Below are 24,557 nucleotides of genomic sequence, written 5' to 3'. Positions count from 1 at the left end.
CCGGTATTTTGGAATGGATGTGTGTATGCTCTTTTCCGGAAAAATTCCGTAACGTTCTCATCTGTGTGAATCGTTCCAAAAATTTGCCGGATATTTACCGATATCATTGCATGAAAGGGGCTAATGTCAATTAAAGGGAGAATATCAAAGTGTTTCTGCAAACACAAACAGTTTTTATGAAGTGTGATTATAAAAAAATTAATTAATTGATTTAAACCATTAGAGGCTGGCTAAATTCACAAACTCTTACCACACAACTGTGCTTAAACCCGTTTTAAAAGTGATTTTTGCATAATAGGTCCCCTTAAGAATCAGAAGATCTGCTGTTCTCCATAGAGAAGATTACACAATGAACTGAATTCAGTTCACTCCAGGTTGTGTCTGAACAGCTTAGTCGTATTATTTTCTCCCATTAATGTATTTTTTGTTGCAGTGACTACATCTTTAATGATCTGCTAAGTAAAATGTTCTCAATATTCACACAGAGATTAAAAAAAAAGTGCCCGTCAAACTACAGAGTTATTAATGTCATGCAAATTAGAAGCTACAGTAACACTTCAGGTTCAGGTCACAATTCATCCTATTAACTACTGGCTTATTGCCTGACTATTATTAAGATATTAACTGTTCATTAGTAGTTATACATTTGATCTAATTCTGCATCCCTAATCCAAAACCCAAATTCTACCTTACTAACTATTAATAAAGAGCTAACTAGTTGTATATTAAACTAGTAGTGTTAGTTCCATGAATTGTGACCTAAACTAAAGAGTTACTGAAGCCGCTAATGACTTGGCTTGTTTGAAATGAAAATGGCAGTTCTAGGTGTCGAGAGCTCTGTGGAAGTTTGGCTTCAGCTTGATCACATTCTCTGCGGCATAAGACTTTGTGTCAAGACTTATCTCCAGGCAGAATATAAAGCTGTAACAATATCGGCCAAAGACATGAAACACTTCACACCAACCAATAACACTGGTGACAGTTAAACTCAAAAGCAAGTTTGAAGCATAAAAAGAGATCTTGTGCTGTAATTCAATGTTGTTAATCTAGCTGTCACCTCCTTGCTGTCAGCTGAACAGTGAGAAGATGCTTTAAGAGATGTACTGTATGATATGGATGTGTCTGGCTGGAAAGGATTGTGACGTACCTCCTGACCTTGGTCAAGAACACAAAGCTTGGAGCACTGCTTCTTGGCATCCATGAGAACATTGAACATTGTGCACACAGACAAGGCGACGCGGAAATCTGTGGACTTGCAAGACTTCTGCATTTTCGAGTCAAAAGCAGCTTTGGTCCTAAATAACAGAGATAGCAGAGACATCAGTTACATGAAGACCTGTCCTTGAATGGAGTCCTTAGTGGATTAGTTTACTTTCAAATTGAAAACGTACTGATAATTGACTCTTCTCCTCATCATTCAAAAAGTTCATTTCATTCTTTCATTTAATTTAAAGGAATAGTCGTCATTTACACACTTGTTCAAACCCTATTTGGGTTTCTTTCTTCCGTTGAACATAAAAGAAAATACTTTTAAGAAGATGGTCATTGACTTTCATAGTAATTTTTTCCTTAATGTGGAAGTCAATGGGTGCCACCAACCAGCATTTTTCAAAATATCTTCTTTTGCGACTTCATAAAGCCCCAGTCAGATCACATGAGTTTGACATTTTGATTTTGGCATGATTTCCTTGACGTAGGATGTTGTGGGAATTTGTAAATGACAAATGGGCGTCGTGACACAAGATTCAAAAGTTTTTTGCAGCATAGTTCACGGCAACTGATACCAAGCATGTAACGCCTCACAACACCATTAGAGAAAGTCTAGCATGTTTAATTTTTTTCTCGATCTTTACGAGTACCATCATGTGGGTGACAATGCAATAGCATCAAGTAATTGCTCAGTTATCTCAGCGAGTACTGCCATTAATGCGCTGGTCAGGTAATCAACAAATAATAATAATTATTAGTTATACAAAGTTTATCAAATTTTCAAAAATATTAAGGTGTTTTAAGCAATTTTATCTGACAGATTGGCACAAATATACAAACATCTCCATTCTCACAACGAGTTCTCTCATCCTTGCAACAGAGTTTGTTCTTCTGAGGTAATCTGGAAACATGTTCAGTGCTGAATACATTTTAAAAGCATTTCCTGCTTATTCAAATTTGTCATTAGTGAAAACAGTTTAATAAAAGTCGCAATTTGTGTTTTAGCACATATAGCGGACTTGTCTTCACCTCAAATGTTATTCGTTATTCTTGTTTGTAGATAACTGACCAAAAAAAGATACATTAACATTAAGATAAAAATTATACCAAACAAAATTCCTTTCAAAAATAATTTTTTTCCCCCCAAGAAAAATATATGAATTATATTTGTATTTGTGTCCATCCACTACTCAACTATATAGGTGGATGATTTGATTCGCTCTCTAGAAAATAAGGATTTAATGAATGCTTCACTGTGATTTTTGTATCACAAACCTCAGTTATATATTTTCAATTTATTTAATATGTCATTATTTTAAAGATTCTCTTTTGAGCACCTGAATTTTCCTTGCTGCTGCTGATGTGCTTACATTTTTTCCATCTCACTCGCGGCAAATTCAGGCAAGGGAGTGTTTATTAAGCAACCCTGGCAGAAAAATATACATTTAGATTTCAAAGAAAATATCTTAATAATAAAAAGAAATCACAAGTTCGATCCTATCCATGTCGTAAGGAATGCCCTTAAATAATGTAGTTTTAGTTTTTAGCAGGCATCATTGTTTATTGAGATTGAAATAAGATAAAAAAATGAAATTGAGATAATAAATATAGTTATAGCAACACTTGTGACTGCTTTGTAAAATAACGCATGTAGTAAACATCACAGGATGACTGATTGTGAGGGAACGTGTAGTCTGGCATATTTGTTATCCACGACAAATTGCATCTGACATAGTGACTTTCATAAATGACAATAAAAATCATTTGATCTGACTGGGGCTTAAAGGTTTAAAACCACAAAAGGTTGAACTATCCCTTTAAGATTTGAAAGAAAACATGGAGGATATTTTCCCTATGTAGCAGATGTTTCAATGCAGCTTAAAAAGAGGCTTTACATGATAACAAATGAGAAATAAGCGTCTAAAATCTAGCAAATGATAGAGACAGAACACATTTAGACCACGCCCCATCCCATGCCGGGACAATACAACTTGCTCCATTGAATTTGTATTGTGGAAAGTTCCTTGTTATTTCTGACCGATAAAAAAAATTAAGTTGACAAGTTAAAAATCCAGAACCAAGTTTTCATAACCTGTAGACCCTGTAAAACAAATGTTTAAGGACACAAAGTTAGAGCGCTAAAACATTAGAAAAGTAAGGTTTGCCCACTGGGAGAAAACCAATACAGACTGATTCTAAAAATGTAGCCCTAGTTACATTTCTGGAGATCACTAATTATGTAGCCAGAAGTACGTATGACTGCATTTCATCTTTAAAACGAATGATACGGGGCGGTATGACGTCATTGATTTTTAGTGCTTAACAGCCTACTGCTTACCTCCACGTGAATGGCTTTCTCGCTGTTACCAGTTTGTCCAGTTAGCATAGAGGAGCTGACCACGACAACGGGGTTCGAGCACAGTGAAGAATGGTTGCAGAAATCGGTTAAGACAAAAACAGAAGCCAAAAAATAAAATAAACAAGTAAATAACAGAGTGAGAATGTGGTAGAATCTGAAAACTTGGTAAAAAAGGTGAAGTCTTTTATTTTTCTGGATTGTTTTGGAAAACACTATTGGTTGGGTTTAGTGAAGGAGGAGGGTGGGTCAGTCGATAGGTCAGTCAATCAATCAGTCAACAGTGGCTTCTGGTGGATTTACATGAGAACAGCAGGCAAGAATGGCACTGGCGAGAGAAATTTGAGATCTGAAAAAGTATACAGAGCAGCCTCTGGTGTATTCGCAAAAACAAAAACTGCCAAAAAAAAAAAAAAATAGCTTCTATTTGACACTCTCCAGAAATGTATATAGCGGTACATTTTCAGAATAAGCCTGGGTTGGAGGAAACATAAACAGGAACATTTATCATAATGCCTAAAAGCTATTAGACAACAATACATAAATAAAATCCAGAAATAAGTTTTTACGAATTGGTAAGGCCAGCCTTCAAGGAGACAGAAATAACTATTAATTCTCTAATGCAAGTCATTGCGCTCTGCATTTGTGTCTTTAAACATTATTTTTAAAATCTTAAATTTAAAATCTTGTTTCTAGATTTTTTCAGTTCTCTACTAAACATTTTGTTGCATAGCAACTTTTAGACAATATTTTATTCATTTTTATGTGTCAAAAGATAAAAAGAGGCACTCTCATGCAATACAAAGTCAATGGAGCGAGTTGAATTGGCCACCACCTCCCCCTACCCCCCACCCCCATAGGGCCGTGACGTAAATCTGCTTTGTCTTTAGGAAAAATTTTCTTTATGACCAATAATTGGTCATATATCACACATTAAAGTGAATTTTATATAAAATCATGGTGTACACAACAGTCTCTGGACTTTCTGCATGCCAGACATCAATATTTTTAACAATTTATAAAAAAAAATCACTTTCTGGCCTTGGATTTTAAGGCATATATATATATATATATATATATATATATATATATATATATATATATATATATATATATATATATATATATTGCGACCGTGATTTTCGAAAGTATTACATCGCTTTATAAACATTTATTATTACCATTTGTTGAGTCTCCACATACAGTTTGATAGAGCGCTTAGACCCTGAAGCCTGTTCGCGTGACGTCACACTTAACAAGCAGATAGTTTTCCATTCTGTCTGTATTGTTCAACATGTAACTTTTAGACATTGTTTTTCATTTCTTTTTTATTCGTCAGAATTGACAATGAGGCACCCTCCCGCAATACAAAGTCAATGGAGCGGTTTGGATTGTTTTCCCCCAGTGGGCGTGGTTTTCAGATTATAACGCAGTGGGCTCTCTTCCTGTTGGTAACTTTAGACTCTCATTCTTCACCTGGCATTATGTTACACAGCACTAAAACTGTAGTTTGGAAATTCAGACTGTTATGCAATATATAAGTCCACTGTATAGAGAAAAATCATGATTGTTTTCTTCCAAAAACTATTTTTAGACTGAAGAACAGAGAAATGAACATCTTGGATGACTGCAAGTGAACTGATCCTTTAAAGAGCCAACCTTTTGACACAGGCCTCCATCATGTCGCTAGCCATCAGTTTAAGCCTCTGCTCCAGATGTTTGGCAAACTCTGGCTCTGGCCAATGCAGGTCCATGACGAACATCTGAAGAGCATCCAGCTTCCAAAACAGATCTTCTGATGTGGCCGAACCATTACTGGAGAAGACAGAAACATTCACATGCTTAGCTCATAATAGACAATTTTTTTAAACTGCAAAATACACTACATTACAAATCTAGAACTTTAAAACTGGGTCAAATGAGTGCATATCTTTATTATACTAATGAATCATTTTTGATTATTATTGTTTTTAATCTTAATATCTCAATACATGATAGCATGTTATTATAATTTATAACTAAATCAAACAAAAACATATATATACCAGTGGTCAAATCCAAAATAGCTTTTATGGCCAGGACCATTTAATAAAACTCATTAATAAGTATCTTAAATTAGAAATTGTTATAGATATTAATGAATAAAAATTAAATAAACACTCATACAGGTTTTTCTTAAGAGCTTTGGACTGAAAAATACAGTACAAATCTAAACTTTAAAGACAAGAGTGTTGATTTAGACTAGTGTAATATCGCTATGCAAACCAGTACCTAATGTGTATTGAGCTTAAAACATATATGACGATGGTTTTGTGCCACATTTAGTTATTTAAAAAGACTTAATCGAATAATATATTGTATTGTTGGTCATATCACTTGTAATACGTTAATAAAGCTATGATGTTGGAACTACAAGGTTACTGTATATGATGGAAGCCAGAAAAGGAATAACGAATATAGAGTATTTAGCCTGGAATTAATCATCATTTATTGGGCGAAGAACTATTTATGGTAACTGTATTGATTACAATATCATCTTTATATTTTTAATATTACAAAATAATTTTTATTTTCAAAACAGTGCAAAAGTCTTGTAATTACCCCAGTAACATGTCAGTTTTTGAAGAGTATTTATTGAGAGGCTTTTAAAGGGTTAAGGTGTTTTCATACTTCACATTTTTTAGGGTCTGAACATTTTTTTTATTTATTTCTTTTTTTGAGTTTGAATGTTCAGTTGTTATAAGTTATTATGAAGGTTATAATGTATATAATTTTACTTTTACTTTCAAGTTATACTTATGACTCAATCTTATTTAAATCATATATTGTTATATCATTAAACATTTTTAAAACATGAATTGTAACATTATACTATACTAATTCTATTATTAATAATAATATTATATTGTAACATTATGCTTTAATTTTACATTTTATATGTTGTTATTATTATCCACATTTTTTATATGCAGCATATAACACAGGTGATAACAGTAACACCATATGATGCAAACACACCTTAAACCTTGTGTATTGTTCAAATTGACCACCCTTTCGTTATGTTAGTGGCTGATTTTGCCCCATTGACTTCTATTGTAACAACATTTTTTGATTGCAAAGTCATGCCACCATACATTCTTGACTGTTGTTGGTTTTCTGTTGGGAATAATGCGCATTAAGAGAGAAAAAAAACTTTTCTCAACAGGGAAAACCACCAACAATCAACAACGCATGATTTTATGGTGTCATGGCTTCGTAATCAAAAAAATGTTGTTATAATGGAAGTCAATAAGAGCAAAAACAGTCACGAACATAACTAAAGTGTGGTAAATCTGCCCAGACTGCAATATTTTATTCCCAAAATATGTGTCAAAATAAGATTTGTCATCAAAAAACATTCACAGAGCACGTTGCGGACAAACTAAGCCTCAATATCTCCCCAATATTGAAATAATCCCACTCCCTATTACGGCACTATCATTCAATTATTCATTCATTTTCTTTTCGGCTTAGTCCCTTTATTAATCTGGGGTTGCCATAGCGGAATGAACGGCCAACTTATCCAGTATATGTTTTATGATTTAGCCTACCCAATTCACCTGTACTGCATGTCTTTGGACTTGTGGGGGAAATCGGAGCACCCAGAGTAAACCCACACGAACACGGGGAGAACATGCCGAGGCTCAAACCAGCAAACTTCTTGCTGTGAGGCGAGAGCGCTACCCACTGCAGCACCGCGTCACCATTACAGCACTTTTTACATGTAAAATGCAAATAGTTTAAATTTAAAAAAAAGACATCCTCAATAAACAGTTAAGTTGTCCCAAGTTTAAAAAATAGGTAGTCAAAGGACTAATCAGTAATCAGCACAAAAATACTGTAATATCAGTTTCTTCTGCATCCAGCAGACTGAAATGCCTCAGACACAGAGCAGCTTCTCCTGCTGTTGTGTGTGGACTCCAGTGGGTTTGAAGGGGCTCAAGAGATCTCCAAGACAGACAGATGGAGTGACATCAACCGCAGTCGACACGGCAACGCACAGTTTAGGCCTCATGAATGTGCGGCGCAACAACAACAAGCAAAAAAAAAAAGCCACTCGTTCTTCTCGCTGTTAAAAGACTGTTACCTTCACAAGTGGCGGTCCGGGAAAATAAATTGCTTGGCAAAGTCCGCTGTGCAATTAAAAGGGGCGAGCACAAGCTCCCACTCGATTAATTAGTGGCGGTATGGTCCGTAAGGGCCCCCTCGGGGGTCTGCGCCTCCGCCTCGAGCCTGCTTGAGCAGAGGAAAGAGAGGCAGGGTGAACAAATGGACCAGTTTCTCGCCTGACGAACAAACTCCCCCTCAGGGAGAACACAAAGTTCTTGCCGAATCTAACAAGCAGCTAACCAGAGTCCCCTCTGACAGACACCCAAAGGACTACACCCACCACACACACACTGTTTCAGGCCCGAAAGCTGGTGTGCTTTTGCAGTTCACACTCTTTAGGCTAATTGAGATGGATGTAATTTAACTTTCCAATGTTGTTCAGGCTCTGTTGTGTAGACGCTCTGAAAAATACAGGTTCTTTATTGGCATCTTTCACAGAGGACTTTTAACATCCGTGGAAGCTTTCCATTACACTAAAAGTTTAACGGTTCTTCGGATAATTGAAATGTTCTTCTCACAAAGGGAAGCAATGGTTCTTATGTAACTGTTTAGATCCTGTTGAGATAATTGAGAGAGCTGATCCAGGATAAATCATCTAGAATATATATATATATATATATATATATATATATATATATATATATATATATATATATATATATATATATATATATATATACACACATATATATATATATATATATATATACACACACACACACACACACACACACACACACACACACACATATATATATATATATATACATACATACATACATGTTTCCTTGATTAACTCAAATGCACTGTAGAGTGACAACAAGGTTGTTTTTCATGTGTATTAAATTAGCTTATATTGTTTTTAAATATTGTCAATAATGATAGTACTTATAAGCCTTACTTAGAAACTTTGGTCTGACCTAATTTTCTTTTTTCTAGCTTTAGGGGGCAATACATACACACGCACCGGCCACTTTATTAGGAACACCTATGTAACTGCTTGTTAATGCAAATTTCAAATCAGCCAATCACATGGCAGCAACTTTGCCATGATGATCTCATGATCACTCTGATGATCATCAAACTGAGCATCAGAATGAGGAAAAACGGTTATTTTAGTGTCTTTGAATGTGGTATGGCTGTTAGTGACAGACGGGTTGGTCTGAGTATTTCAGAAACTTCTTGTCTACTGGAAATTTCACACACAACCATCTCTAGAGTTTACAGAGAATGGTCCAAAAAAGAGAAAATATCCAGTGGGGTCAGAGGAGAATGGCCAGACTGGTTCAAACCGATAGAAAGGCAACAGTAACTCAAATAACCACTTGTTACCACCGAGGTATGCAGCTGAGCATCTCTGAACATGTCAATATAACATGTCGAACCTTGAGGCAGATGGGCTACAGCAGCAAAAGACCACACCGGTTGCCACTCCTGTCAGCTAAGAAATGGAAACTAAGGCTACAATTCTTGCAGACTCACAAAATTGGACAACAGAAGACTGGAAATACAATTTCTGCAGCAACATTTGGATGGTAAGGTCAGAATAGTATCAACTAGGGATGTAACGGTATTGTAAATACCGTCATACCGCAATATTAATTTTTTTCGATATTACCGAAGTCGCATGACTCGGTAAAACTATAGGTCTTCTGAGAAAATTTGCTCAGGCGAATGAAGCGAACGGGAGGTAACGAAAACTACAATTGCCATCAGCCCATGCTTGACCATCATCCCTTGCGGTCTGTTGTTGCTACAGATCCAGTAATGCGGAAATGGAGTGTGCTGCTAGAAGCGGGGATGAAAAGAGCTGGAAAACTCTAAAGCAGGTCGCACACCAGAAGCGCCGCTCGGCGCCGCGACACGGCGCGTACATGACAGATTAAAGTATCGCACACCAGACGCGCACATTCGAATGATATTTAACATGAAACTAATCAGATGGCGCTCTGTGGCGCGGCTGAAAAATGAACTGCGTCCTGAGCCGTCGCCGGGCGCCGCCGACAGCCGCCGGTGTGTGTATCCTGATAGAAACCTATGATTAGAATTCTAAAATACATGGCGCTGCATGGAAAAGCAGATTATACCGAGGACACGGGTAAATCTTCAAAGGGAACCATGTACTTTATAACTTCATTCACATCACCCTGGCTTCGTTGTTTTACTTTCTCAACAATAAAATGTAAACATGATTTAAGGAACTGCCTATTTTCATTTTAATATTAGCAACTTAGACAGCAGAAATGTTGAGGCGCCGTGCTGCATAAGATGAGCGTCATCTTCACTGTGTGGATATTTATAACAAAACGGAGCCGATAACAACTGCCTCCTTTCAATTTCAGTGGAAATACGAAACACACCCTCTCTTTTGCTGAATATCAGTTTTAATAATCGATAATGGCCATTTTAAAAGTATAACATACAATAAGTTTATACATTATAGGAAATAAAGGCAAGCGATCAGTCAATATACAGAATGTACGTGGTTACATTAATCATTAACTTATCTTTGCGCTCAGCCAAAACACGTTACCTGAGAACAAGTAATAGATTCGAATGCCCAAAGTCAGGGAATATGTCGTTAGATAAAGACAACAAGATAAATGAAATATCCCGTTTAATAAATATAGTGAGATTAGATCCAGCGGGAGATGCTTGATGAGAAGTCCGACTAGCAGAGCTCTCATCTGGGTAGATGGGCTGAGTGTGATTAAATGTTGAATGTGATGAGTTTTCAACAATACTAAATTGAAACTTTATTTTTTTTACATGGTTTAATAGTTTTTTGTTATTAAAATTGAAGTTCCTGTTTCAAAGCTTACAGATAGATGGCTAATTTGTATGTCATTGACACTTTTGGCACTTTTTTGGAGTATTTTCATAAGTTTTGTTTTTTCCTGTAAATGATTCAATAAATACCGTACCGTGACATTCATACCGAGGTATTACCGTACCGTGAAATTCTGATACCGTTACATCCCTAGTATCAACCATTCAGGCTGGTGGTGTAATGGTGTGGGGGATATTTTTTGGCACACTCTGGGCCCATTAGTACCAATTGAGCAATGCCACAGCCTACCCGAGTATTGTTGCTGATCATGTCCATCCCTTTATGGCCATATGAATAATTATTTGGTAACACTTTAGTATTGGAAATGATTATCACTAATAACTGGTGGCTTATTACCACTTGGTGCCTATTATTAAGATATTGACTGTTTATAAGTACATAACCTGCATTATCTAATTTTACATGCCTAATCCTGCCAGAACCTAAACCCAAGTACTACCTTAATAACTATTAACAATCAGCAAATTAGGGGTTTATTGAGCTAAAAGCCTTAGTTAATGGTTTCTTAAAAGCAAGAATTTTACCTTTATAAGTACATAACCTGCATTATCTAATTTTACATGCCTAATCCTGCCAGAACCTAAACCCAAGTACTACCTTAATAACTATTAACAATCAGCAAATTAGGGGTTTATTGAGCTAAAAGCCTTAGTTAATGGTTTCTTAAAAGCAAGAATTTTACCTTTATAAGTACATAACCTGCATTATCTAATTTTACATGCCTAATCCTGCCAGAACCTAAACCCAAGTACTACCTTAATAACTATTAACAATCAGCAAATTAGGGGTTTATTGAGCTAAAAGCCTTAGTTAATGGTTTCTTAAAAGCAAGAATTTTACCTTTAAACAAAGTGTGACGTTACATTTCAATTATCAAAGCAATTAAATATTGATTAATTAGTAAAAATGCTACTACTATAACTAAACTCCCACTATTATTATTCATGCTAATATTTTAGTAATTTATAATTGAAACTTTAAAATTGTTGCGAATAAAGTATTTAGAAGTCAGGCAGGCAGGGGTCAAAAATCAGCATAAACCATGTAGAAGATTATCCAAAAACGTAATCCAAAGACAGGCGAAAGGTTCAGGGCAGGTGGCAAATATTCAGAAAAACGATGAACAGTCCAAAGTTAAAAACACGAAAAACAAGAAACAAGGAAAACACTTTGAATGACTGCAACAGCTAATCAATACTCAGCGACATGAGTGTGAAACAGAGGGGTTTAAATAACTCGTGTAATCGATAATCATCATAATCAGCTGTGTGTGTGTGTCCAAATGACTGTCAACTGTGACAGGAGTGATTGCTGCAAATACTTCTGGGATATGTAGTTTAGTAGGTAGTGGTTTTCAATAGAGAACACACTGCCGGCAATCACAACAATATTACAGGTGGTCAAAACTAAAACTAAAAAATATAAAACTACAACAAATCTTACTTAGGAACATTGGTCTGACATAATTCTCACTTAAAATGCTTAAAAGATTATAACAAATAAGCTTAATGAGGCAAAGTATTATTATTTGTAATGCATAATACAGGATTTTGTTAAGATTGCAATGATTTTAGTTAAGATTCATTTTAATTGCTTCACCATCAAACAATGAAATAAGAATGTTGACCATAATAATACTAGTTAGTTAACACCAATACTAATATAGATTAATACTACTATCAGATATTACTATTTATTAATACATTCTAATAAAAACTAACAAAAATCCACCCACCAAAGATACCATTTCAGACATGAAAACTGGGTTTTTGTGTGGTTTTGCAATTCGTATTCCTTAGGCCAGTATTTCTCAACCATTTCTGGAGGACCACCAGCTCTGTACACGTCTTCTTAAGCAAACACACCTGATTCATATGATCAGCTTATTAGCAGAGACTGAAAGACCTGTAATGAGTGCGACGGACAAAAGAGACATCAAAAACATGCAGTGTTGGCGGTCGTCCAGGAACGTGGTTGAGAAACACTGCTTTTTACAGATATGTACGCAGTTTATCTTTCTGATGTTATTTGAGCCATCCATAGCTATCAGAAGTTGATGCTGTTTACCTCTCATTTCAAGAGTGGTCAATTGTTTCAGGGTAAATCTGAATCGGGTGTTTAAAATGCTGCATATGGTCACTATGTTACAGTTTTAGCCAGATAACCCCTGACGGCACAGAGAAAATAGTGTCGCTGTTTATCATCACATGCTCACAGCGGGTTTTAAACACTCTCACGCTCCACAGATTGAAGCCATGATACCCAGACACTCCACTGTAGGATGACAAATGAATGTTAATGGAGACCCCCATTTGTACTAAAAACAAAGCTATAGATGCAAAACAGACACCGAAGACAAGCAATATATTTGTTACTCACAAAATATCTGGCAAATTAATTCCTTGTCCGCTGTAAAATCAGATAATTGTGTTAAATTATGTGAAGAAGTCAATGAATACTGAAACATCTAACAGTAAGCAACAAAACACACTAAAATAAACAAAGCAACATCATCAAGTCATGCAAAAAAAGGAATGGGAATCATAAGCCAATTCATGACTTTAATTCTAAAAATAGCAATTATTTTGTATTTCAATATACAGTATAATACTCTAATAAAACAAAAACACTGTTAGTTTTCAAGAAAGAAACATAAGAATCCATATTTAAGGACTAATAAATAAAATTATAATTCAGTCATATTTATGTAGAAAAGCTGTAATTTTTATCATGTGATTCACTGAACTGCAATTTGGACTTATAGTATACAGTAAATTGGCAGACTGATTTGAGATCAGGTAACCCTACTGGTTAACACTAAACATGACTTTTTAATACATTTATTAAAAAGAAAGCAGTCTATAATTGTTTATATATTAACTATGTTTCATTTAAGCACAATTTTAAAGCAGTTAATACACCAGAAAAGTAGTAATCTTTGAAAATAACGTCGAAAAAGTGGTCATTGTATCACATGATCCATCAATCAACTGCAAATGATTCGATAAACAAAATAAAGTGAATCAGTAGATTGATTGAAATTGATTACTCACTTAGTTAAGACTAAAAATGAGCCAATTTTATGATTCATATTTACCATTTTCCAGGACTATAAATGTTGATACAAGTAAAAATAAAAGGTTAAGTAATTAAGAAGAGAAAAAAATGGCACTTCTATTATGTAATTTAGTCAACAATCAAATCATCCTGATTTATTAATTGGTAGACTGATTTAAGATTCAATGACCCACTTGGTAAAAGCTGAACATGATGCTTTAAATAAATTTAATAAAAAGAAAATAAGAGCCCATAAGAAGTTTGTTTTTGTAATTTCAGTCACAATAATGTAGAAAAAGTGGTCATTATATCACATTCATTTAATAATTGCAAATGATTCAGTATGAGCCAATAGACTGATTCAAATTAATTAAGGCTAAGCATGAGCTGATTTCTAAGGATTTCTAAAGTTGAGATTCAAGTGAGTCAAAGACACGTGACTTATTTGAATCACTGAAATGAACAAGTAGTTCCTTCATTCATTTTTGGCTAAGCCCCTTTATTTATCATGGGTCACCACAGCGGAATGAACCGCCAACGTTTTCAGCATATGTTTTACACAGAGGATGACCTTCCAGCTGCAACCAAACACTGGGAACACCCATACACTCTTGCATTCACACACATACACCATGGCCAATTAAGCTTACCCAATTCACCTATAGCGCATGTCTTTAAACTGTCGGGGAAAATCAGAGAACCTGGGAGAACATGCAAAGTCCACACAGAGGTGACAACTGACCCAGCTGGGGCTCGAACCAGCAACTTTTATGCTGTGAGGTAACAGTGATAACCACTGAGCCACCATGCCACCCTAACAAGTAGTTAAAGAATTTGTTTAATCAACTCCAAGTGATTCATTAATTCAGGTTTCAAATATGCTAGTAAACTGATTCTAAACCCTGTTTGGTTTAGCTGGCTATTAAATAGGAACAAACCAAGAAGAATCAAAAGCACAAAGTACGTGTCATATGAATTTAGACATAGTTTGAAAAAGTCATTTAATTAAATAATTATCAAATAATTTCCTGTCAGTTATAATAGCGGTTGCATGACGTTAAATATAGTTTGGCAGCACAGCTCAAAGTGCCATGAATTCAGCGTTTCCTTGACAACTACACAGAAACACTTGGAGAGGTACAGTATCTGATCCACATTTATGGAAGAACAAGATTTTTCAGAAGAACAAGGATTTGTTTTGACACTGAACAAAAACAGCTTGTTGATTCCCAACCCAAACTGATGACAAGACACATAATAATGCGAAAAATGAATCAAAAAATACATCATAACCCTCACACTGTCATGCAAATAGGGGATGCACGGCTAAAACTCATTACTAACAAATTACACAAATGCTTATTATAGCAGCTTCATCAAACCAACAAATATTCTCAGACATTTAAAGATGATGTTAATAAAAAATAATGATAATAACAATAATGTTATATAACAATTTGATTTATTAATAATAATAATAATAATAATACAAATAAATAATAATAATTACTATTCTTATTATTATTATCTATATTTTATATGACATATTTTAAAATTAGTTTTTATTTATTTGATTGTATAATTTGATTTAATATTTATAATATTAAATATCAGATCGAGGAAATGTTATTTACAACAACAACATCATTATTATATTTTACCATATATTTAATATATTTATACAACAGTTCTGTCTGGTTCTTAAATCTGATTGGCTGATAGCCATGTGATATTCTGAAAAAACAGCTCTTGTCCAGCCTCTTCACCTTTCTGTATTACTTCGCCCACACAATATTTTAGTTCCAACCCCAATTAAACACAGCTGAACCAGCTAATCAAGCTCTTCCTAGGTGTGCTAAAAACTTCCAGGGAAGCGTGTTGAAGGAAGTTGGAGCTAAACTACAGTATGCAGGGCACTGGCCCTCCAGGACCGAGTTTGGACATCCCTGCCTTAGAAGATAAAAACTGCGTAATTTCTGACTACAGCTGATCAAATCATTATAAAACAGGTAAATGATATTCTAAGATGATCTCTCTCTTTTGTTTGTTGTAGTGCTGTATTTATACCTTAGTAATTGTAGTGTATTGAGTGTGAGATGGAATTTACATATCAGGATTGTATGCAGGGCTTTACATTAACACCCGCCAAATGCATATCAGCTCTAGTGGGTTAGACAGACACCTCCACTAGCCACTTTGGCTGGTTGAAAAGTATTTTTTAATTGTAGTTTCCTTAACTGCAGGGTTCGACAATAAGCATGGCCCAATATTCATGCAAATGTGGTCTTAGAGTCAAGAAGCAGCACGAATGACAAAAATAACTGTTCACGCGAGCAAAACAGCAAAAAAAAAGGTAAATCCCGAAGAGAGGATGATCACTCGTGCGCACAGGTGATGTGATGCACGGGACTGTTAAAAAGCGTGCACGCTCCTGTTTACCTGCGCGAAGCAACTGTGCCCAGAGGAAGCGCAACTGGTGGTGGTGGTGCTGGTGTGGGGGGGTATTATTGTGATATTGCAACAAAGAAATACTGGGAAATGTCTCTAGACTGATGGCATTTCATGTCGTTCAGCCTTATAATCTTAAAATGTGAGCAAAATCACCTGCTTTGTCATCGCTTAAGACTGGGCTGGTGTGGGACTTTTTTTCAGCCCTCGAGTTTCAAGCCTTGACCGGCCCACCTCAGTTCACGACTGATTAAATTGAGATAACGTGCTTTCCAGTTCAGTTTCTAATGACACTATCATGTCTTTTTCAAGAAAACAGCTGCTTTAGAACTTCAAATGTTTAACAACCCTAACAGTATTATATGTCTTAACAATAAAAATGAAAATAATAATAATAATAATAATAATAATAATAATAATAATAATTACTCAGGTGAGGTTTGAACACAGATCAGTTGCATCGTAATGCAACGTGCTGACCACTGGACCACATATAGCACTGTTATGCTTGGAATAAAATTAAACGTTGCACTGTTATCTGCAAGACTCTTTTAACCACTGATCAAGTTATGTCAGATTTATTAGTGTAGTGAATCACACTGAGCGGGTGTAATATTCATTAATATTAATTATTCAAATTCTTATATTCACAAAGGTGCCGCTGTTTAGGGTTGAATGATAGTAACATCATCATTAACCCGCAGGCTGCATTTTGCTCACGGTGCTGCAAGAAAATAAATAAAAAGAGCAGAGCTGTGGCAAAATAATGACTTAAAAGAGTGAGGCTATGGTCAAATAAATAAATTAATTAATGAAAAATAGTGCGATTGCTGAGAGTGCAAGAAGCTAGGGACACCAGCCCTCGCGGCCAAAAAAACGGACCAGCCCACCAGGTATTCTCTCGGTCCTCCCGATTAGCCAATCCGGGCCTGGCTTTTAGACATTACACTAGAGAATCATTCAAATACTTGTGTGTGAATAGCAACAGTTTCTGCTGTTCAGCTACAGATGTAATTAAATGGCGAAAGAAAGTAGTTCCTCTTACAAAAGGGCTTTTAGACTCTCTGTTTTTGATTTTCTATTTTAGATACACGTTTATGCTGTCAAACTGTTGTATAAATGCAATATCACACTCGTAGCAGTGCAATGTGGCTGTATATCGTTACTGGTGAGACATTAAGGCATCCTGCCAATGCACGTATACATTTATACATGCAACACATTTTCAAAATATACAAAAAATTGTATTGATTTAATTAAATAACACTTCTACTATTAATAGCACTACTACTACTTACTCATAATAATTCCAATTATTACATTCAATTTATATTTAAATTAAAACATTAAATAAAGATTGTCAAAAAAACGTCAAAATTTTTAATTATTAAAATAATATTCAATATTAATTCTTATTATTATATACATTATATAAATGTTTATTGTTTCTCGAAAGCCTAGTAAGAGCTTGATTAGCTCAGGTGTGTCTGATTAGGATTGGAGCTAATATCTGGCTGGCCTATAATGTCCTACAGACGTTGCTGCTATAATAAGCATATGTGAAGAGCAGTGTGCAGCGAGCGATGTGCCCAGCTGGCTCATACACACGTGCTGTCACACAGCGGCCCCATCCAGGACGGGGCTGAGAAGCTGGGCATCTGAGGGAGGTTAAGAGGCAGGTTGGGAACCCTGGGCAGAGGAACGCTTGGCAGATTGTTGGTGATGGTCCTGCCAGAGATCAGAAAGTTAAAGTGCAGAGAGGCCAGACAATCAGACAGTTCATCAGACAGTAAAGAGCAGATTATTGACAGAGAAGAATCAGCTGGAAAAATATTTTATTTGATGCAAATGGAAATGTGGCTGTGAGAGATGCTTAACAAGTGCCATTCGGTTTTGAGTCTAAAACACCTAGTGGCATCCATCCATTTGTCCATCCACCATTTGGTCTGATTGTACGACTTCTTATTACTGTTTTTCAAAAATGTGTTTGCTTGCGTTAAACTAACTCCCAAATAGTTACAGAAAATTGGTTAACCGATCAAAAATTTTTCTATATTATTATTATTATTATTATTATCATTATTATTAATATTCAAATAATTATAATTATTAACAATACTACTTACAGTACTACAACTAGGCCTAATAATATTACTAAAAAGAATAACTAAATATGTACAGTAGAAACCAGAAGTTTACATACACTATAAAAAGGCACATAACCATTTTATTAGATGTCTGATGTTAAATCCAAACTTTTTCTTGTTTAGGTCAATTAGGATTACCAAAATGATTGATATTTGCTAAATGCTAAAATACTTAGAGAATTTATTTTCTTGAGAATATTTTATTAATTTCTAGACAGTCAAAAGTTTACATCCATTTCGTTAGCATTTTGTAGCTTTGCCTTTAAACTGTAAAACTTGGGTCAAACATTTTGAGTATCCTTCCACAAGCTTATCACAATATGTTTGCTGGAACAGAACGGGTGTAACTGAGTCAGATTTGAAGGCTGCCTTGCTGGCACATGCTTTTTCATCTCTACCCACAAATTATCTACAGGGTTGAGTTAGGGCTTTGTGATGGCCACTCCAAAACATTAACTTTTTTGTCCTTAAGCCACATTTTAACTAATTTGGCAGTATGCTTAGGGTCATTGTCCATTTGGAAGACCCATTAGCGGCCAAGTTCTAATTTCCTGGCTGATGTTCTGAGATGTTGCTTCAATTTTTCTATTACGTTCTTTCCTTATGAAGCCATCTGTTCTGTGAAGTGCACCAGTACCTCCTGCAGCAAAACAGCCCCACAACGTGATGCTGCCGCCGCATACTTCAGAGTTGGGATGGTGTTCCCAGGCACCATGTTCTTAAGGCAAACTGTAGTTCCCCTTCGGATGGGGAATTTAAATGCTATTAGTGAATTTTTAATCCACGTATGGGGATTTCTTTCAGAAAGCCAATCGACTGAAAGAGTTATAAACGGGCCAATGAAATGCCAAATGAATTGGCAGCGTCAGCTTGTGCACCTGATGCTTGTTGCAATCAATTTAGCATAAAAGCACAGCGAAAGCAAGTTAAGGCATCCTTTTCGCTTCAGAGACTTCTTCAGCCTTCTGAAAGAGTCAATGAGGGTTCCTCCTGCTGATATCCAGCAATTTCAAGCGAACAAGAGCAGTCTCCTGGTCCAGAGTGTGTACAAGCTTCTCCCTTGCCTGCCGTTCTTTGGGTCTGGTCCTCCAAAGCGGTGCGTATAAAGTTGCAAATTTCACTAAAAGAGCAGAACGGTCGTGCAGCACGTCCATTTCAGGATGGCGCTCCGACTGTGCGTTTCTGGATGCAATGGTTTTCTGTTCCGGGATGATGGGCACGAGCACTGCGTTGCATGTCTGGGGGTCCAGCATGTTAATGCGGTGCTCGCAGGCAGTTCATGTCGTCATTGCGATGCTATGTCTGTTGCGATAAGATTGCTGCTAGCCCTTGAAAAAGGGCGAATCACCCCATCTGTCCCCTGCACTGCAGCAGGCACTTGGGCCTGGAGCGGACCTCCCGCTCCTCCAAACGCTCAATACCAGCTTTGAGTGGAGGAAGCGGTACTTCTAACCAGTAGTGTAGTCCTAGAAAAAAAGGTGGTGTACTATTACACCCGACACAAATTTGAAATGAAAGTAGGCAAAGAAACGACGAAAGTCAATGTTTCTTCGATTCATTAGAGATTATATATATATATACATTTTTTTTCTTCTTTTTTTACATCAGTTACCTGTATTTAAGTTAACTCAAAAGGGCCTGTGCATACATGGAAAGAAAGCTTTTTAGCTTACTTTCTTTACTGGCTTATTACTTTACATTTTATAGGTTCCGTTAAACATCAATCAGCAATTATTTTTAATTGTCACATTCGTGCATGCTTGTTTTAAACCAAACTATTAGGAGTCTGTCTTCTGTTGTCGCTATTATATACTAGTAGTTACCCTTTTAAATCGCTCATTGTTACGGGATTTGTGAGTAGTCTTTGCCTAATTGTTTTTAGTGTTATATACGGTATAGTGTCGTTCACTAGCGGCACAATTAAGACAAATGTGAAATACTGTTTTACATGGGTGATTTTAGGATTTTAATTTTAGGGTGGATCAGGATCAGATCCTTTCGGGGTAAACAAAGAAAAATGTGTCATATATAAATATATATATATATATATATATATATATATATATATATATATATATATATATATATATATATATATATATATATAGGTAATAATTGTAAGAAATATGCACATTTTAACAAATTAAGTTGTGATTTAAAAAAAAACCCGTTTGATATACAGTTAAAGGGGACGCAAATACATGTAAATTAGGGAAGTTTAATTAGAAAAACAAGTAAGTATACTGAGGGTATACTCAATTATTGATCCTCAGAAGTGGTAATACCCAAACAGCTCATGGAAAAAAGTAAGCATACTGAGTATATGTGCGTATAGCAAGGACTACACCACTGCTTCTAACCAGATGGTAGCCCTTACGCTCGATGACACCGGGGACCAGGCGTTCACTGCTGCATCAGAGGGTGGGCTTTCATTGTCCGACGAGGATCCAGACCCACTTGCCCCCTCCGGGCAGGTGAGCGCTGTCAACGAATCCTGAAACGGACATGTTATCTGTGCTTTCCTGGGCTGCTTCTGCCGTGGGGTTGAAGATGGTTTATCCCCCAGCTCTGCGGCCAGACCAACTAGATTGGTGCTACATAGAGGACAAGAGGGCCAAGCCTTCGAAGCCTTTCGTCCCCTTCTTCCCTGAGGTGCACAGTAGGCTCATGGAGTCCGGGAGGGCAATTTTTTCTGCGCGTGCCCCTTGCCTCTCACCACTCTTGGCGGTGGAGCAGCCAAGGGGTATGAGGCGATTCCTCAGGTCGAGCTCGACATTGCGGTCAATCTTTGTCCGCATGGCGCCTCTTCTTGGCGGGGTCCACCTCGGCTCCCGTCCAAATCCTGTAGGTTGGCTGCCTCTCTCGAAACCAGAGCTTACAAGGCTGCAGTCCAGGCTGCTTCCGCCTCGCAAGCTATGGCCACCTACCAGCACTACCAAGCGCAGGCACTGGCACAGCTGCTACAGGGTAGAGATCTGCGCGGGACAAAATTTTGAATCCCGCTTCTGCCCGCACCCGCCAGGTTTTAGCCCGAAACCGACCGCTCCCGCTTATATTAAGAATTTGTTGTCCTGCTGCCCGACCCGCCCCGTTTTCTGCCGGCCGCGCCCGATCCCACTAAAGAGCGGGGGAGAACAAAACCGAAAATCACTCAGCTATACAGTACAGACAGCCAAGCACACACACACACAGCACCAAGCACACACACAAAGACAAAGCTCTCTCTCATACGGGCGCGCGCACTAACACACATACACAAGCACTAAGCAGACACACAGGTGTTGTAAAACCATGTATCAAGTACAAATGTAATACCAAAAGGTTTTATTTAAAGGTATATAAATACTGAGTCCAGCTCCGGGCCGCAGCGCACATTACACATTACCGGTCCAATTCCGTCGCGGATGCGGTAGCATCGGCTCGCTTACAGCCGCCGCATCTGGCCCAATTGATTCGAGCCGGAATCGGGCAGTGAGTCCACAAGCAGTGGTAAGTCTCTGGCAGGCGAGAATCTAGCCGGAACTGGCCCGAGTGTATTTTGCTATCTGGGAAAGCTCTCTCTCTCTCTCGCTCTCTCATTCGCGCGCGCGCACTAACATACACACACACAAGCACCAAGCACACACACAGGCAAAGCTCTCTCTCTCTCTCATTCGCATAGCAATATCCGCGATATTGCTAGACAGCCCGCACCCGTCCCAAATTAAACCCGTTACCGACCGCTCCCGCGATTTATTCGAAAATTTATGCAGACCTCTACTACAGGGGGGGTCTGACCCAAGCTTGCTTCATGAGCTCCGCACCGCAACCGACTATGCTCTCTGGACCACTAAGTCCACTGCGTGAGTGCTAGGGAGGACGATGTCCACATTAGTGGTCCAAGAGCGCCACCTCTGGCTAAACCTAGCTGATTTGTGCGAAGTCGACAAAGTCTGCTTTCTTGACTCCCCCATATCCCAGGCTGGCCTGTTCGGCAACACCGTCGTTGAATTCACCCAGGAATTCAAGGCGGTGAGAGAGCACTCTGATGCGATGGGTAATGTCATCTTCGGCGGGACCTTAAGCCCGCTCCATGTGCCGAGCCATCAACAGCTGCTGCTCCTCGCCAAGGGCACCCTCCGGCGAAGTGGGCGCCTCAAGCACCTTGGAAGCAGGCAGAGGACGGTCTCCTTTCTCTCACCCCTCAAGACCCCTTGGGTGCTATGTAAGAGTGAATCTCTCGCCTCCAGCTCTTCTGCGGGATCCTCACGCTTCCCGGATCAGCACACCCACTCTGCGCTGCCCCACTGCTGGTACGTCAGCGATTGTAGCGATGAGTCCATTAGTGAGAGCTCTGCCTGCTTGGTTAGCGTGGGCCAGCCCTTCGCGGTGGCTCATATGCACAATCAGATTCAGTTACGCGATTCAGTTTGCAAAATGGCCCCCCAAGTTCACGCATGTCTATTTCACCAGGGTCAGCCCCCTGTCCGCCCCTGTCTTGCGAGAAGAGATTGCTGTCCTCCTGGCGAAGGATGCAATTGAGCCTGTCCCTCCAGCCAAGATGGAGAGCGGGGTTTACAGCCCGTGTCCAAAAAGAGCGGTTGGTCACAACTAATCCTAGATTTGCGTGTTTTGAACCGCTGTCTGCACAAGCTGTCATTCAGAATGCTCCTCAGGATTGGTTTGCAGCGATAGACCTGAAGGACGTGTATTTCCATGTCTCCATGCCTCCATGCCACCGTCAGTTTCTGCGGTTTGTGTTCGAAAGTCAAGCTTGGCAATACAAAGTCCTCCCATTCGGCTCTCTCTGTCTCGGCCGGTCTTCACCAAGCTCTTGAAGTGTGTCTTAGCGCCCCTTTGGCTCGCTGGCATCCACATATTAAATTTTTTCAAAGTCTGATTTTAGTCCACTCTCGGCAGCAATTGATTATGCACAGAGATAAGGTGCTCTGTCACCTCCACCTGTTGGGGCTTCAGGTCAACCGAGAAAAGAGCAAACTCGCCACCATGCAGAGGATCTCTTTTCTTGGGCTGGAGCTGGACTCGGTCACCATGACAGCGCCCCTCTCCGGAGAGCGCGCTCAGCTAATGCTGAACTTTCTGAGAGAGTTCAACAGCAAAATAGTTGTCCCACTGAAATTATTTCAGAGGCTCCTGGGGCATATGGCATCCGCAGCCGTGCTGCTCAGATTACTCTTTATGAGACCACTTCAGCACTGGCTTCACTGAAACGGAAATGGTATATTGCATCGCCATAATGATTGTTCCTTAGCTGTAAATATCAGTCTCTTCGGCTTTAAAATAATGCCTCATCTTGCTTTCGCTGTGCTTTTATGCTAAATTGATTGCATCAAGCATCAGGTGCGCAAGCTGATGCTCCCAATTCATTTGGCAATTCATTGGCCCGTTTACATGTACATACTCTTTCAGACGATTGGCTTTCTGAACGAAATCCCCATACGTGGATTAAAAATCCACTAATAGCATTTCCTTTACCCTCCTTGGGGAATGAGGGTTACTTTAGTAACCAGAGCGTTAGTAAGTAGTAAGCTCCGTAAAGTCATACATAGTCGCATTGAATGATGTAATATCCAATAAAAGTATTTATATGCTAACTTGATTTAAAAATCAGCAACTAATGCATCTATATTTAACTGTCCTACGAAAATTAAATTATAAATCACATTTTAGTCAGTCACTAATAACAGACGACGCACAAACCTGCATCGCGAGCAGTAAATGCACTTGAAATACACATGACGTTATCAAAACATTAAACTTAATTTTTGTATATCATAGTTATACAAGAGTAAAGAGCGGAAAGAAGAACTCAGTCATGAAGAAATTCTTGTTTTAATTTAACGAAACAAAAAACTCCTGGCTAGAAAATTAAACTCTTCTTTCACAAACCGAAACAAATGCGAGATTTGGGAGGAAAATAAGGCTGTGAGTAGAGGGAGATCATTCTTTATTATTATCGTGAGCTCTTCAGTGTAAACTAATCTCGCTATCATATCTCCTCCAACATTATACATAGGGAAGGCTGCCATAAATATTTACTTGGAATGTAGTGTTATGTTTAAACTAAGTTCAGTGGTGCAACACAAAAATATTTAGTAATGTGTAAGTTGTAACGTAGTTTCTCTTTAAGGCACAATAGGCTATGTTTTAAGTTAAACACTGCTGGTGCAACTGGCCCAAGGTCTTTTGGTTTTGTTTTGGGGTTGATGCACACAGATCGCACCATAGAATTCTTCTCCTTCCTGAGCGGTATGGCGGCTGGACATGTTTCTTATACTTTTGTATAATTGTTTAAACTGATGAACGTGGCACCTTTAGGCATATGAAAATTGTACCCAAA

General features: G+C 37.9%; 1 protein-coding gene and 1 long non-coding RNA gene across 21 annotated transcripts in view; one reads left to right on the top strand and one right to left on the bottom strand.

The window, feature by feature from the left end:
• Positions 1-5,380, top strand: part of LOC147837863 (uncharacterized) — a 39,819-nt gene extending 34,439 nt beyond the window's left edge. For both annotated transcript variants that reach the window (XR_015526624.1, XR_015526625.1), the window contains exons 3-4: positions 4,905-5,016; positions 5,160-5,380. This is a non-coding gene — a long non-coding RNA (uncharacterized LOC147837863). The remainder of the gene's footprint in view (positions 1-4,904; positions 5,017-5,159) is intronic.
• Positions 1-24,557, bottom strand: part of cadps2 (Ca++-dependent secretion activator 2) — a 350,912-nt gene that overhangs the window by 24,864 nt on the left and 301,491 nt on the right. For 8 of the 19 annotated variants that reach the window (XM_087312412.1, XM_087312413.1, XM_087312416.1 and 5 more), the window contains exons 20-23: positions 17,679-17,798; positions 12,945-12,974; positions 5,225-5,380; positions 1,148-1,295 (exon numbers count right to left, since the gene is read on the bottom strand). In XM_087312412.1, coding sequence (XP_087168538.1) covers positions 1,148-1,295; positions 5,225-5,380; positions 12,945-12,974; positions 17,679-17,798 — 454 coding nt within the window. Of the gene's footprint in view, positions 1-1,143; positions 1,296-5,224; positions 5,381-12,944; positions 12,975-17,678; positions 17,799-24,557 lie in introns of all 19 variants that reach the window. The other 11 variants (XM_087312419.1, XM_087312421.1, XM_087312420.1 and 8 more) reach the window with 4 other exon arrangements.

Source organism: Danio rerio, chromosome 25, assembly GCF_052040795.2.
Source record: "Danio rerio strain M-AB ecotype USA chromosome 25, GRCz13ab, whole genome shotgun sequence".
Classification (NCBI taxonomy): Eukaryota; Metazoa; Chordata; class Actinopteri; order Cypriniformes; family Danionidae; genus Danio; species Danio rerio.
This window is presented reverse-complemented; position numbering and strand designations above follow the sequence as displayed.